At 43.2% G+C, this 16,008-nt stretch overlaps 1 protein-coding gene across 2 annotated transcripts in view; it reads left to right on the top strand.

Moving 5' to 3' along the window:
• Positions 1–16,008, top strand: part of HCN1 (hyperpolarization activated cyclic nucleotide gated potassium channel 1) — a 195,420-nt gene that overhangs the window by 121,411 nt on the left and 58,001 nt on the right. For both annotated transcript variants that reach the window (XR_003708868.2, XM_028748659.2), the window contains exon 4: positions 15,672–15,890. Coding sequence is in view for 1 of the 2 variants with exons in the window: in XM_028748659.2 (XP_028604492.2) it covers positions 15,672–15,890 (219 nt within the window). In the remaining variant the exon portion in view is untranslated. The remainder of the gene's footprint in view (positions 1–15,671; positions 15,891–16,008) is intronic.

A 16,008-nucleotide genomic window follows, 5' to 3' on the forward strand; every position in this document is an offset into this window, starting at 1 on the left:
TCTGAATCCCAGGCCATCACACTCAGCTAAAGCATCCATGACAGATGACCATCCAACCTCTGCTTAAAAACCTCCAAGGAAGGAGAGTCCACAACTTCCCGAAGGAGACTGTTCCACTGTCCCAACAGCTCTCACTTTCAGAAAGTTTTTTCTGATGTTTAGTCAGAATCTCCTTTCTTATAACTTGAAGCCATCAGTTCAAGTCCTACCCCCCAGAGCAGGGGAAAACAAGTTTGGTCCCTCTTCCATGTGACAGCCCTTGTTGTTGGCTCATTTTATTTTATGAATCACCTTCCATGTGAGTCTTAAAGTGATGTACATAAAAACAGATAAAAATAGCTTTTAAGATACTACAGAAAATGATAGCTAAGTCTCAAAACAATACAGAGATACAGAGTAAACACCTAAGGCAGAAACCATTTCAGCATGTTTGGGGCTTTTTTAAAAAATATTAATTTATGATTCTCCTTCCACATGAGTATTAAGGCGTTTTACATAAAAACAAGTAAAAGCAGCTTTATAAGCAAGCAGCACAAAAATGACAACTGAAGAGAGGTGTTTATGCTATATTGTTTTAAAAAATAACAGACTTTCCCCCTCATCTAGAAAAGCTTTTGAAAACAAAAAGGCATTCAATTGTTTCCAGAAATCACAAACACTGGGTCTTTATAGTATCTCAGCAGAGATGCTGTTCCACAGAACAGAGGCAGTCACACTGGAAGTCCTGCTGTGAGCTACTGAGGAGTGGGCTTCTGACATTTTAGAGAACGGCTTCGGCCCAGTATACCTAAAGGAGTGTCTCCACCCCCATCGCTGAGCCCAGACACTGAGGCCCTCCTCCTTCTGGTGGTTCCCTCACCATGAAAAGCAAAGTTACAGGGAACCAGGCAGAAGGCCTTCTCAGTAGTGGCGCCCAACCCGTGGAACGCCCTCCCTTCAGATGTCAAGGAGATAAAGAACTACACAACTTTTAGAAGACATCTGAATAGATATGTTGTAAGTTGCCCACAGTAGCTGGAGAAACCCAGTCAGATGGGTGAGGTATAAATAATTAAAATTAATTAATTAATTAAAAGAAGCAGCTATCTTGGAGAACATAGTGGCCAACGGGTCATGTAAAGAGTAAGGTAGTCTCTCAAGTAACTTGATCCCAAGCTGTAGATAGCCTTGGATATTAGTACTAAAGCCTTGAACTTGGCCCAGTAACAGATTGGCAGGTACCATTGACAAGATGTTACATGCTGGCAGATTGCCCCCACCAGCTTAGCTTACTTGCCACTTTTGATGCTAGCGACATCCTCCATACAGCCTTGAGGTTACCAAGGGGCATGCACACTTGTTGATCAGTTCCGTTGGTACATCATGACGTTTGAAAACAGAGCTGTGCAAAAATATCTGCTTGAAATTCTTTATCCTATTTGTGGGGAAAGAGATAGGACCATTTTACCTTTATTTGCCAAGGAGGAGAGGAGATTATCTTAAAGTTTCTGGAGGGAGGAGGTCATCGTTAGCTGTGGTAGTAACATAGCTTCTTTATTTGTTTCAACGTTGTAAGAACACGTGGCAGCTTAACCACCATTTTGTGTCCTCCACAATGCCCAGGACCTAGCCTAGTTCCAGGGCATTATATGTCAGCAGCAGAACTGTTGCTACCATGCACAAAAATGATGCGGAATATGTGGATAAAATTCTGTAAAGGGAGCTACTTTTTTGTGGGGGGGGGGGTGTGAAATAAAATTAAAAAAACCCTCGGATGTTTTCTCTGGGAAAATGTCTCATGAGACTTTTTTTCTTCGCATTACATTTCCAACAGACTCTAGAGCTGAGCCCAACTAAATTATAGATTGGATATTTAATTGCATAATCAGCCCTCCTGATGATGGTGATCATTATAGCAACAACAACTACTACTACTACTACTACTACATATAAGGCACCTTTGTTCACAGACCTTTGTGAGTGGAATACATTACATTGTTAAATTGTATTGACCTGTATGTAACCCTCAGGGTGAAGGGCCGGCCATAAATGTCTAGAAATCAATCAATAACAGCTAAAAACTAGTTATATTATTAGTTTACCCAAATTGTCCCAAGCCAACTCTTCCCATCCATTTTTTTTTAAAAAAGAAGTGTTATGAGTAAAAATAGATAGATTTCTGCACCTGCATGTTTTCATCTGCTAGTTGTCCCCCCCCTCTTTTGGAATATTGTTCCTGATGTCTCACTGTGACAATGCCAGTCTCACAACAGCCAAGTGACTGTAGACATCCAGAAACATCTCTAATGATAAATGGCATGTTTGCTGACGCTTCACAAGTGCAGCTTTCCTGACAAAATAGTGACATATCTTCAAAAATGTAATTACTCTAATAAAAAGTAGGTCACCGAGTTGCTGACTGGCACGTCTTGGCAATCTTTGTGCAGCTGCTTTTGTGGCTTCCGCTCCACATAGATTGGAAACTAAAAAGTGCATATTTCCTGCTGAACTGCTGAAGAAACCAAGTGCCTGAACCAAAGGAACAAAAGCACTGCCAAACCAGCTAGTCTGAATGAAAGGAGCAGATTTTGTATTGTGTTCAATAAAGAGCCACAGAAAAGACAGCAGGAGTAGGCACAGCTCAGCTACCTTTGAAACTGCGTAAGAACTAGGAGTCTAACCTTCAGTTTGCAACTCCAGGCAGACTTGTGTGGAAGGCCAAGGAAACAACTGGGACTTATTTCCACTGAATGGCCCTGTTTGCATGCAATGCTAAGCCAAACCAAACCATGGACTACCACAAGTGAGAAAGCATGTGGACTCCTGGAAGGGAGAGTGCTGCTACTTTTCTGATCACCCTGGTGCTGTGTTACACTTAGCTAAACCATGGTTTGGCTTAGTATGTCATCTGAACCCAGGCTTGTGATGTAGCTCTCCCCAGATAAACTAGGAGCTGCAACCACGGTTTGACTTCATGCTACATGCAGATGAGGACAGTGTCTACAAGACAGAAAAATCTCCAGCATTCAAGCAAATATCTGCACTTGTGTCTTTAAATCCTTTCTTCAGCTCTACTGCTCCAATAGCCAGAGCAGCAGCAACTGGAGAGCCACAGATTCCACACACCTGATCTAGAACAATAGGCTGCATATCTACAAAATGTGAGGGCAGTTATTTCAAATTATTTCAAATGTTCTCCATGCCGTACACAATCATCCCTTCATTACTCCTGCACATTGGTAAAACAACATGCAAACGGTATCTTGATACAAGAACAACAACTAATTTATTATTTGTACCCCGCCCATCTGGCTGGGTTTCCCCAGCCACTCTGGGTGGCTTCCAACAGAACACTAAAAACAGAATACTGTATTTTTCTGTGTATAAGACTATATTTTAAATGTGGTCATCTTATATACGGGTAGTGCAGAGAGGGGACGGGTGATTGGTGACAGCCGCAAGCAGGAGATTGTCAGCGGCGATTGGGCAGGTGATTGGTGGCTGTGGCAAGGTCTGCCGACGATTGGCAGCTGCTGCGACAATTGGGAGGGTCATTGGTGGCAGCTGGCGGCAAGCGGGCAGACGATAGGTGGCTTTGGTGAAGCATGCAGTTGGCATTGTGGATCAGGCAGGTGATCCCCCCCCCCCAAAAAAACAAGCTCAACAACTCCGGGCAATCCCCAACCCCATTTCCTTAATTTGGTGTCCCTCAAAATACACGGGGGGGGGTTATACTTGGAAAAATATGGTACATTACAACTATATATTAAGGCTGTGCAATAAATTGCCATATCGTTGAATTGTATTGAAATGACATTGTGATATGTGCTTCAACAAGGCAATATACTGGTGAACAAAAGGTGGGGACTTAACAGCTTCCCAGGGGGTATCTCAGCTGAACCAATACTTTACAGATACTTTGCAGATAATTTGCAGGCAAGGGTGTCTCCAGCTTTGTTTGCTGTCTCCTTTCTCCCTCCTAACCAATAAGAAATGAAGATAAGCCCTTGCACAAACCAGCAAACTTTTTCAGCTTCACTGGTATATTTCCACTTAGAGCTCACCTAATTATTCAGAGCCTGCTAACAATCCAGGAGGGAAACCCCCCCCCCCCCCCATGACTGGCTAGACAACCATAGATCCAGCTGCAAAGTAAACAAAGAGTATAACAAAGAACTGGAAAACTCTTCTTTCTTTCTTTCCTCACCCTCACCCCCACCAATGAAAAAAACCTGTGGGGAAGAGTTTCCATTTTCATTTTCTGGTGGTGTTTATGTTGTTGGTTCCCCCTAAATAGCTTTCCTCCATATGAAAAAGGAAGGGTTTTTTATTATTATTTAAAGGAGATTATCTTTTTGCTTGCTGTGTGAGAATGATGAGGAGGGTGCCATGGTACACCTGCAGCAGCAGAACCAGACAACTTCATCTGCTCCAGCTGCAATGAGACATGTCTCTCTCATATCAGTCTCTACAGCCACAGCAGGCACTGTAACTCTCCAACAGTTTGACTTCACCCTTTTTACCTTTTTATTTTGGAGACGATGCTTCTCCCAGTGATTCTTGCACCAGAGCTAGGGTTAGCAAGATTGTTCTGCTTTGTGAAATAGAATTGTGTGCAAATGGCGTCTCAAAATTTACCTTTGTGTTTTAGGGCGGAGAAATTGGGACAACTTTGCTGAAACTCCCCAGAGGCAGCAGATACTTTCCAACAGTTTCTCAGGGTTGGGGCACTCGCTTGCAGTAGCTTAGCTTCACCACACACAATCTCTTTTTCTGTTGCTGTTGGCAGCCTGGCCCCACAAACATAAGGGCCATTGAATTTAATGGGCTCACTCCCAGGTAATGGCTATAGCACTGCTGTCAATGAGAGGAAGTCAAGTCCCTCGAATGCATTTTTCTCTTTCTCTGGGTAAAAGAGGCAGAATGATGGCTATAAAGAGAATAAACTGGCATTTTTTTGTACCTTTTTAGTTTCCATATATGCTCTGTTTTTCTTCTTCCTTTAGTGATGGCTAAATAGCTCCCTGTGGAGAATTGCATCAACATATGTATCTCAGGATCCTACTTTTGCAACAGTTTTGCTAGTTATCTAACACATGGAACTGGGATGTAAGAACTCATTTTGCAAAACTCTATTCCTGTGCAAGTCTCCTTGAAATGAATGGAGGCTTTGCAGAAACAACATCATGATGAATTGTTCCTTAGATTGTAGGCCCGGGAGTTGTAGGTAGAATGCAGGTTTAGCAATTCTCCCAAGGCCTTGCAACAGCAGAATGCCATTTTAAATACAAAGAACACACAGTTCCTGAAACCAAAGAGAGTAACTTACTGGTCTTGTTTGCACGTAGCACTAAGCCAAATACAGTGGCTTAGCAAGAGCAAGCACGTATTTCGGTACTCAGAAAGAAATTTACATCTTTTTTACTCCTCTGCCAGTCTTCCTGTTGCCACTATCTGGAGCTAAGCCATGGTTTGGCTTAGTATTCCATGCAAACCTAAGCTTGTGGTTTGTTTTCCCCAGACAAACCATGAGCAGTAAACCTGGAACAAATCTGGCTTGTTGGGAGTGATACAAACCACAAGTCCAGGTTCACTAAGCCAAACCATGGCATAGTTTTTGGTAGAGTGATGACAGCAATACTGGAGGAGGAGGAAAACGAGTTGTGATTTTCCTTGTCGGTACCCACATGCTTGCTTATTCCATAGTTTGGCTTAGCATAGCGTGTGAACCAGGCAACTAACTGCAACTGAAATGACACAGAAGCATAGGTACAACGGGTGCTTGCTTTAGGAATGAGATTGAATCATAGAATTGTAGAGTTGGAAGCCACCCTGAGGATAATCTAGTCCAGCCCCCTGCAATGTAGGAATAAGCAGCTGTCCATTATGGGGATCAAACCTGCAACCTTGGTGTTATCGGCCCCATTCTCTAACCAGCTGAGCTATCCAGGCTGTGTGAATTTTTCCTGGAGATTTTCCAACCTATGATAGGGCATTCCATTTGTAGTTCCTAGAGATCATTGCCTGGAATCCATTTTATTGTTCTTTTTTTATTTCCCTGAGATTTTGAGGGGCAATTTTAATCATGCTGATTTTTATTTATTTATTTATCACTGCCTGTATAGTTTTTGTGGCTTTTACCTTTTTTATTTTACTTATTTATTTACATGCTATCTGTTTTATTATTATTATTATTATTATTATTATTATTATTTAAAAAAACTGCCATAGGAATATGCTTGAAGAGCAGTATTAAATACTTAGAATAAACATTCCCTACCTTGTTTTCTTGCCCCCAATTTTTGCTTCCTGTGAAATGGCAGAATTAAGCGACAACATTAACATCTTTACATTTTTAGAACTTCCAATGTAGTTTTCCTTTAAAGAAGACTAGCAGGTGGATTCTATATTTGCGCTGCAGAGTAATTTTGTAGATCATCCTGTAATCAGAACACCAAGGCTTGGTGCTCAGATGTGAATAGATATGCTATGTTTCCGTTCAGAAAGGTGTCTGAAATGATTGCTAAGCATTTCTGCACTTTCTAGTGGCATTACCATTATGCTATTTACACTGTGACAGGGGACCCTTTTTCTACCAGGGGGGCACATTTTTTCCAGGCAACCTTGTAAGGGCCACATGTTAGTAGTGAGCAGGGCCAGAGTCAAATGTGAGTGGAGCAACAAATGTAAATTTGCCTGTGTATAGTAGACTAGTTTCTACGCATCCCTCGCTCTCCTCCAACTGGGCAAGAAAGAGGCATTATCAGAATTCAAGGACACAATCCAAACAGGTGAAAAACATTCAGGGTGTAAAGCAGTGAAGGGTGTAGCCTGGAGAGAGTTTCAAGAGGGGACTAGAGGGCTGCATTTGGCCACCAGATCTGAGATTCCCCAAAGAGCATGTATGCTATGTGTAATTATTGTAGAATTCTTAAGGACTGGCTCTGAGATATATTAAGGATGCAAAGTGGATATTGGGCCAAGCTATCCTGTAGTAGCCTATAATTTGAAGGGGGGAGGAGATGTATTCTTCCTCTTTGGCGATCACTCGTAGCCAAGTAAGATTGTCTTCCATAAACATGGTTTTAACAATGAGTCCGTAAGTGACTGTGGAGGCCAATTCTGGATCTACACCCATGGAAACACCAGCAAAGTCCACCATGTGGCCCACAGACAGAAGTAACCAATGAACTCAGGTCAACAAGGAGGCAAACAACTGAATCAACATGTGCACACAGTGCTCACAATTATTTCAGAAAATTGCCTTTCCATGAGTCCCAGTAGCACAGGCAGCCATGAACCCACTTCTGCTAATCTCCAGGCGTCTCTACAGGCAGGAGAGGGCCATTGCTCAGTGATAGAGCACGTGCATTGCATGCAGGTCTTAATTTTAATTCCTGGAATCTCACAAGTACGGCTGGGAATGTCCCTTGCCTGAAACCCTGGTGAGCTGCTGCCAGCCAAAGTAGATAATACTGAACTAGATGGACAAAGAGTCTGACTTGGTGTAAGGCAATTTCCTTTGTCCCAAGGGTCCATCTCCTCTTGAGCTGCTTATAACTAGAGTAAAACACACTAAGGAAAGGAAAGAGAGTACCCACTGCACAGCACCCATGCAGGACCAGAGGACAGGTACACAGCCCTCCCCGAGAAAGTGGTTCAGGGCCCACTAAGGCAGGGAACAACTCTTTTTGCCAATCAGCCAATGCTAACAGTCAGGAAGGACATAGAACAAGGTGAATGGCTACATTTAAAACGTAAAGCGGATAGGATCACAGCATGCATAAAAACATGAAGGCTCATGTTTAACATGCTTCCATCTTGGCCAATTTCACAAAACACAATTTGAGAATATAAGATTGCCCCTGTGTTCCTCTGATCCACTGGCTTGAGCATAGATGTTTAGATTCAGCATCTTACTGCTGTGAATTCCTGGGGCATGGAAATGTAAATTTCCATAAAGACTGTTTCTGCACAGGAGGTGCTTTTATACTTGGTGGTTTCCACATTGTATACCTAGTATTTCTGCAAAATGTATTGTTTGCTGTGGAAAGTATGCGTCAGCTGAGGGATGTCCCCCACCCCCACAGTTTTTTTGTAAACAGCTTCCATTGCCTTGGAGGTTCCATTTGCACTTCTTAGAGAGAGAACATGCTGTGGAATAGCTAGTCAGGTTTATATCACTTCACTCCTTCAACTGTCTGTCTCCAAGACTTGTTACTATATAAAACTTAGGAATCATCTGTTTTTATTTTCTTATCAGATCACCACTGTTACCAAGTCAAAACTTGGCTTGGCCATAATCTTTCAGCAGTAGTCTGTTGTATAATGTCTCGGTTACTAACGACACTCTATTTTCAATATTTTAATTAACAAAAGAGGACAAGGAAGGAGAAGCAAGCTAACTTTCTAACAAGTCACAGAGACATTCCGAGAGAAGGATTTTAATTCCAAGAGGAGAAAAAATTCTGCAGATATAAGGGACTTCATTTTCTTAATTTACTAAAGAGAATTCTAGACTGAGGCTGTGCATGTTACCATTTGCACTATATCCAGAAACCCACTACTGTTTCTTTTAAAGCTGAGAACACACTTTAGCCACCATTTATATCTATTCTGTACTTTCTTGAGAAATACTACTGCCGAACCAGCTTCAGTTCAAAGGAAAACCCAGTATTCCTTAAAATGTTGCTTTGCTAATGAATATTGCAAATCCTTCTGTGAGAAAAGAATGAGGCTGCTGCGTTCAGAGCAAAAACAAAATTCAAAGCATTTGTGCTCAAAATATCACTGGAAACAGCCAATAATTTATTTTCCCTTTTGCTGCAAAGCAGAAGCATCTGCTTTGGGGCAATAATTCTGCAAACCCGCACCACCAGGCTGTGACAGCTGGAACTAGCCTGCCGTAACAAGAGAAGGAAAGCCCCATTTAGGCAATAACCTTCAAGCTTCAAAATTTCTGAATCAATTTATATCCGAATGTGGGTGTATGGATGAGTGATGATAAGCCTTGCCTAAGGGACGAAGCTGCTGTGTGGCAACAGAGCTGATTTGCTTGACGAGAGAATCTCCCAGGAATAACTTCATCAAAACTTGAAAACACCATTAAACAACAGATGGTTACCTGAGATGGTGGCTGCCTTGTAGTTGTGAGGATGGCAAATGCACATTTCTACCTGTGACGATGAATCAATCATCCATCCTCAGACTAGAAGGAGTGCATGCCTTGCCATCTGTCCTGGTAAAAAAATAAAAGGTATCAGAGGGTGAGGCTGTGGATTAAAGAACAATTGAAGAACAACATCACAGGTCACCAAACATTTTAGGCCAGTGGACACATTTGGAATCCCCAGCTGGCATGGGCAATGGTGAGGACAGATGGAAATTGTAGTTGACAACATCCAAAGAGCATCAGGTTTGGGAAGGCTGGCTAATGTGGAGCTCAGTTCGTAGAGCTCCGGGTTGTGGGTTCAAGCCCCACGATGGGCAAAAGATTCCTGCATTGCAGGGGGTTGGACTAAATGACTCTCGTCCCTTTCAGCTCTACAGTTCTATCATTCTATGAAGGGTAAAGCTATATTAAAGGTAAAGGGACCCCTGACCATTAGGTCCAGTCGTGACTGACTCTGGGGTTGCAGCGCTCATCTCGCTTTATTGGCTGAGGGAGCCGGCATTTGTGGACACATTTGGAATTTTAAGAAGGTGTTGTGGGCACCAGTCCCAAATGCCTGCCTGCCTGCCTGGCTGGCTGGCTTTCTCTCTGTAATATCAGAAAATGGTTGCTGTGGGAGTGTCACAATGGTTGCCACATGAAATAGGACTTACAAAATGGTACAGGAATATCATATCTACTCCCCAGTCAGCCATCCCATCAATGAGGGAAGAGGCACCTACGCCAGCCGCTGCTGTGTTCGCCCATCTGTTCAGAACAGCTGAGTGGCTAGGCCTGGCATCCAATGAAATGAGAGCATGTTCAGGGAATGCTGGAAAGGTGAAGCCACTGGAAACAGGAACTGAGCAGGAAGAGAAAACCGTCTCTTCCATATTGTGGATTTTTGAGGAGGGAGCATCCACACAGATCTTTCACGGGGAGCATATGAGGTAGTGGCGGTCACATGGGCACCTGCAGGCTCCACATTAGTGACCCTTAATCTATGTGAAAGATGTGCATTGCCTTTGGAGACAAATGACATGGCCAAAGAGGAGGAGGAGGAGGAGGAGAGGAAGGAGGAGGAGGAGGAGGAGGAGGAGTTTGGATTTGATATCCCGCTTTATCACTACCCGAAGGAGTCTCAAAGTGGCTAACAATCCCCTTTCCCTTCCTCCCCCACAACAAACACTCTGTGAGGTGAGTGAGGCTGAGAGACTTCAGAGAAGTGTGACTAGCCCAAGGTCACCCAGCAGCTGCATGTGGAGGAGTGGGGAAGCGAACCCGGTTCACCAGATTACGAGACTACCGCTCTTAACCACTACACCAGATAGATAGATAGATAAATTTTATTGTCATTGTCCGTATATACACAGTATACACAACAACGAAAATCAAACACCCACCCAAAGACCGGGTTCACATACACATTTGCACGTATTTCCAACACTCTCATCCTATTCAGACATAATCTATAAAAACATAACATAATCCAGAATATAACATAACCTATTAAAGGCATAACATAACCTAAAACCTATCTCATTCCTTCCTACTCCCTGCTTGCTATTTCTTGCAACTGGCCCTGAGATCATTATTTAGTGCAATCAGAGCTCTTGGATAGAAACTATTCAGAAGGCGTGTGGTTTGTGTTTTCATTGTCCTATATCTTCTGCCCGAAGGCAACAGTTCAAAGAAGTTGTGAGCAGGATGGGTGGGATCTCTCAGGATATTGTGTGACTTCTTCAAAGTGCGAGACGTGAAGATCTCATCCAGGGTTGGTAGTTGGAGCCCAATAACATTCTGGGCAATTTTAATTATTCTCTGTAAAGCTTTTTTATCCGTTTCAGAGCTGCTCCCATACCACGATAATATACTATAGGTTAAGACACTCTCGATGGTACTGTGATAATAGGACAGAAGTAGGTGCTGAGATAGATTCAGTCCCCTGAGCATTCTCAGGAAATACAACCTCCCCTGCACCTTCCTCACAACCATATTAATATTTGCAGTCCATGAGAGGTCCTCAGAGATATAAATGCCCAGGTATTTAAAACTACCAACCCTCTCCACCTCCTCGCCATTTATGTGCAATGGTAAAAATACACTTTTCTTTCTCCTAAAGTCAATTATGAGTTCTTTGGTTTTTTTGGTGTTAAGCATAAGATTGTTTTCTTTACACCATTGAATTAACCCCTGTACTTCTTTCCTATAAGCAGTCTCATCGTTCTCACTAATGAGCCCCACCACTGTTGTATCATCCGCAAATTTGATGATTGTGTTGGACTTATACAGTGGGGTGCAATCAAATGTGTACAGGGAATAGAGAAAGGGACTTAGCACACATCCCTGAGGGGCTCCTGTGCTTAATACTAGAGTAGAAGAATAGTAAGGTCCCATTCTCACTGTCTGCGGCCTATCAGTCAGGAAATTCCTTACCCACAGACAGATCTTCTGATGTATACCCAAATTGGTCATTTTAAGAAATAACCTGTCTGGCAGAATTGTATTGAAGGCAGAACTGTAGTCCACAAACAACAGCCTTGCGTAGGTTCCCTGTCGTTCTAGATGACTCAGTACAGTATGGACAGCGATGGAAATAGCATCATCAGCAGATCTGTTTCTTCTGTATGCAAACTGGAACGGGTCTAGAGTGGATGGAAGACCAGCCTTAATATGATCTAGCACCAATCTCTCAAAACCTTTCATAACGACAGATGTTAGGGCTATTGGTCTATAGTCATTGAGAGATACCACCACTGACTGCTTGGGGACTGGCACTATAATCGATGTCTTCAGGCAGGTAGGGACAGAACCCTGCAACAGGGATAGGTTAAAAATGTCCGTAAATACACCAGCTAGTTCTGCAGCGCAGTCCCTAATAACCCGTCCCATGATTCCATCCGGTCCAGCTGCCTTCCTAATGTTAATGCTCCGAAAGGCACGTTGTACGTCACAGGTCTGTAATAAAAGTGGTTGTCTATCAGTAGTAGTTTCTGATGATGTGCTGGTAGCCAATGCTGTAGTGACGGTAGTTCCAGTTCCCTCCTCAAAGCGACTAAAAAATTGATTCAGTTGATCAGCCAGGTGCGCACTGCTGCTAGCCAGTTTGTTTTTAATATTTTGCCCTGTAATTTGTCGCAGGCCTTGCCATACTCGACGAGGGTCGGAGCTCTCAAAATGTTTTTCGATCCTCCGGCAGTACATAGCTTTGGCGTTCCTAATGCCCTTTTTCAATTTGGCTCTGGCTTCTCTATACTGTTGCGCATCACCAGAGTGAAAAGCAGCATTTCTTGCCTTTAACAGAAGATACACATCCCTGTTTAGCCAGGGCTTGTTGTTAGGGAACACCCGTATTTGTTTGGTGGTAGTGACAACATCAATGCAGCTTTTAACGTAGAACAGTACTGTTGAAGCGTATGTGTCCACATTATTCTCCACAAAAAGCGACCACTCGGTGCTCCGAAAGCAATCTTGAAGTTGCTCAGATACACCTACTGGCCACACTCGTATCTCTCTAGTTGATGGTCTAATTCTGCGTACGAGAGGTCTATATGATGGTATCATAAGTAAAGATATGTGGTCTGACTGCCCCAAATTGGGCAAGGGCTTGGTCTTGTATCCATGCATGATGTTACTATATACTCGGTCCAGGGTATTTCCCCCCCTAGTGGGACAATCAACATACTGGTGGAACTTAGGGAGCACAGTCCTTAAATCGGCTCGGTTAAAATCACCAGCAACCACAAATGCTCCATCCGGGTGGGCCCGCTGCTGTCTGCTAATAGCAGTTAGCACCACACCAGCTCCCAGTGCTTTTCAGCCATTCTGGTCCTCCTGGCCTCCACTTCCTCTTCTGTCTCCCTGTTTAACCGTGTCCCTTTGCATGGTGGGATGGGAAACAGCACTTACTTTAGTCCATTGCACAAGGTGCCATACATATCATACACCAATGTTTAAGATGAATACTGAAGGGCGAAAAATGAATTCTACTTTCTCTCAGGCTGTGGTCAGCAACCTAGAGAGTCTCTTGATCAGAAATGTAGATCTCCCTCAGTGTTGGGTCTGCATCTGTATTATTATTACTATTACTATTACTATTATTATGCCACTGAGCTGCCTTGTTTCCATGCAAGGAAGGTTGGAGGAAGCCCACTTCCCTGAACTTAGAAATCTAGCTTGCCAGGAGGCAACATTCAGTTTATTCTTCTCAGTGACATACCCAGAGACTTTTTTCAAACAGGATTATTTTGTTCCAGGAAAGCGTTCATACATGCAATCGCCTGCCTGCAGCCTTAAAGTGGCACAGTAGAGGAAAATGACGGTGTCGCTTTAGTTGATAATATACTGCTTATTGTAAAAAGAACATATTTCCAACAGAACAAGTCAGTTACAACTAATTGAGTCGCACGGCTTGCTCTGTTAGTCGTTGAAATCTTCTGCATGCCTTTTCAGAAGTAAGCTCCACTGAGTTAGTGGATATTGGATTGCAGCTTAGCTTCATCCTGGTTATCTTTTGCTGTGTGGGACCTCTGTGTGGGAGGCAGTATTCCTTGACTAAGCAGCATAGAAAAGACCCTTAAACACAGAAGATGCACTGTATTTAAACACTGATTACTAAGGAAGACCTATAAATTAAGGCTTAGACTTGGTAGACTAATTGCAAATAATCAGCGACCGGTGCTTTTTACAAACGTGAAGATTTCCTGACATCCTCAAGCTTTATTACATAATCAATCCTTGGATAAACAGCTTTCGTATTTGCCACAATTACTGTCTTTAATAGGTTATTTCCCCCCTCAAATTAATGTTATTCTATTTATATCAGTTAAAATGGATTACTACTAAGCTGAAGCCAGCGATAAACTCGATGTCAAATAAGAAATTAAATGCCCCCTTTCCAAGGTAGATGGCATGCTTCCTCCAGCTCCTCTGAGGAGCAGAAGAGATGTTAAAACAAAACAAAAAAGCTGAATTTTTGTAGGAGCTTTTGGCAGGAAGGAGGCTAACAAAATAACAGAATAGCCCTGTTTTAAAAGTCAATGTGGAAATAAAAGATTTACAGTTTGGATTACGTGTTTCTAAAAACCATCTGCTTTGGACCAAAGTGTACGGGGGATGGGGATGTGTGTGTGTGTGTGTGTGTGTGTGTGTGTGTGTGTGTATTCACCTGAATCATAGAAAACCCACACTTACCTAAACCTCAGTCCATACATCCTTTGCACACAGTGGTGGAAATCCATGCATGGTCTCTGACTGAGTAAATTACAAGAAGGTCATCTCCTATCCTGTGCTTCAGCAGTCTGCAGCATGGGTGACTCCGGGTTGCTGCATTTAGACTCTGCACACAGTGCTAAACAGATATTCTCTGCTATCTGCTTTTGCAGCCAATTCCCTGTTCAGAGGAGGAGGAAGGAAGGGTTGGGGAGTCAGTTCACCCCTTCCTCCTTAGCCATGTAATCAGCACTGTCAGAAGTTTGCAACATATTACTTATTGCCAGCCTTCCCCATTCTGGTGCCCTCCAGATGTTTTTGAGTACAGCTTCCATCATCCCCAGCTGGCATGGGCAATGGTGAGGACAGATGGAAATTGTAGTTGTCAACATCCAAAGAACATCAGGTTTGGGAAGGCTGGCTAATGTGGAGCTCAGTTGGTAGAGCTCCGGGTTGTGGGTTCAAGCCCCATGTTGGGCAAAAGATTCCTGCATTGCAGGGGGTTGGACTAAATGACTCTCGTGGTCCCTTCCAGCTCTACAGTTCTATCATTCTATGAAGGGTAAAGCTATATTAAAGGTAAAGGTAAAGGGACCCCTGATCGTTAGGTCCAGTCGTGACCGACTCTGGGGTTGCGGTGCTCATCTCGCTTTATTGGCCAAGGGAGCCTGCGTTTGTCCGCAGACAGCTTCTGGGTCATGTGGCCAGCATGATTAAGCCATTTCTGGCGAACCAGAGCGGCACAGGGAAACTCCGTTTACCTTCCCGCCAGAGTGGTACCTATTCATCTACTTGCACTTTGACGTGCTTTCAAACTGCTAGGTTGGCAGGAGCAGGGACTGAGCAATGGGAGCTCACCCCGTCAAGGGGATTTGAACTGCTGACCTTCTGATTGGCAAGTCCTAGGCTCTGTGGTTTAACCCACAGCAGCACCCGCGTCCCCTAAAGCTATATTACTAGTTATCAAAATAGTACCTTTTATTTATTTATTTATTTATTTATTTATCTATTTATTTATTTTAAATACATTGATCCCAAGGCCTTGAATGTCTTCTTTTCTTTCCCTTTCACCCAGTGAGCTTAAGAATACAATATTGGTAAGGAAATCCAATGTGTGAAACAGTTTTCTGTGCGATTGTATCGATATCTGACATCCTCGAAGGCATTATTGTGACGATGTAGTGATAATGAATATCCCTTTTAACATTTCTGAGTTATGTATTGCAAGGATGCTCCTTCAAGATAAGTTATCTTCTTCTGACATAGGCTCAGATTCCTTTGTTGCCCTAGCTGACTCAAGCCCTTTCTCTGTTACCTTTCTTTGTTGCAGAATGATTCCTGGGGGAAACAATACTCATATGCTCTCTTCAAAGCCATGAGCCACATGCTTTGCATTGGTTATGGAGCCAGAGCCCCTGTCAGTATGTCGGATCTCTGGATAACCATGCTGAGTATGATTGTGGGGGCCACCTGCTACGCCATGTTTGTGGGTCATGCAACAGCCCTGATTCAGTCTTTGGATTCATCACGGCGTCAGTACCAAGAGAAGGTAATTTGCTCTGAAATACGACTTTTGTTTTCAAAGCCTCTAGTTATCAAGTTGTGTTAAATCTTGGGGGGGGGGGGGGGTTGGAGTTTTCACAGAGTCTGTTCAGATAAGAAAAAGA

Source organism: Podarcis muralis, chromosome 11 (assembly GCF_964188315.1).
Source record: "Podarcis muralis chromosome 11, rPodMur119.hap1.1, whole genome shotgun sequence".
Classification (NCBI taxonomy): Eukaryota; Metazoa; Chordata; class Lepidosauria; order Squamata; family Lacertidae; genus Podarcis; species Podarcis muralis.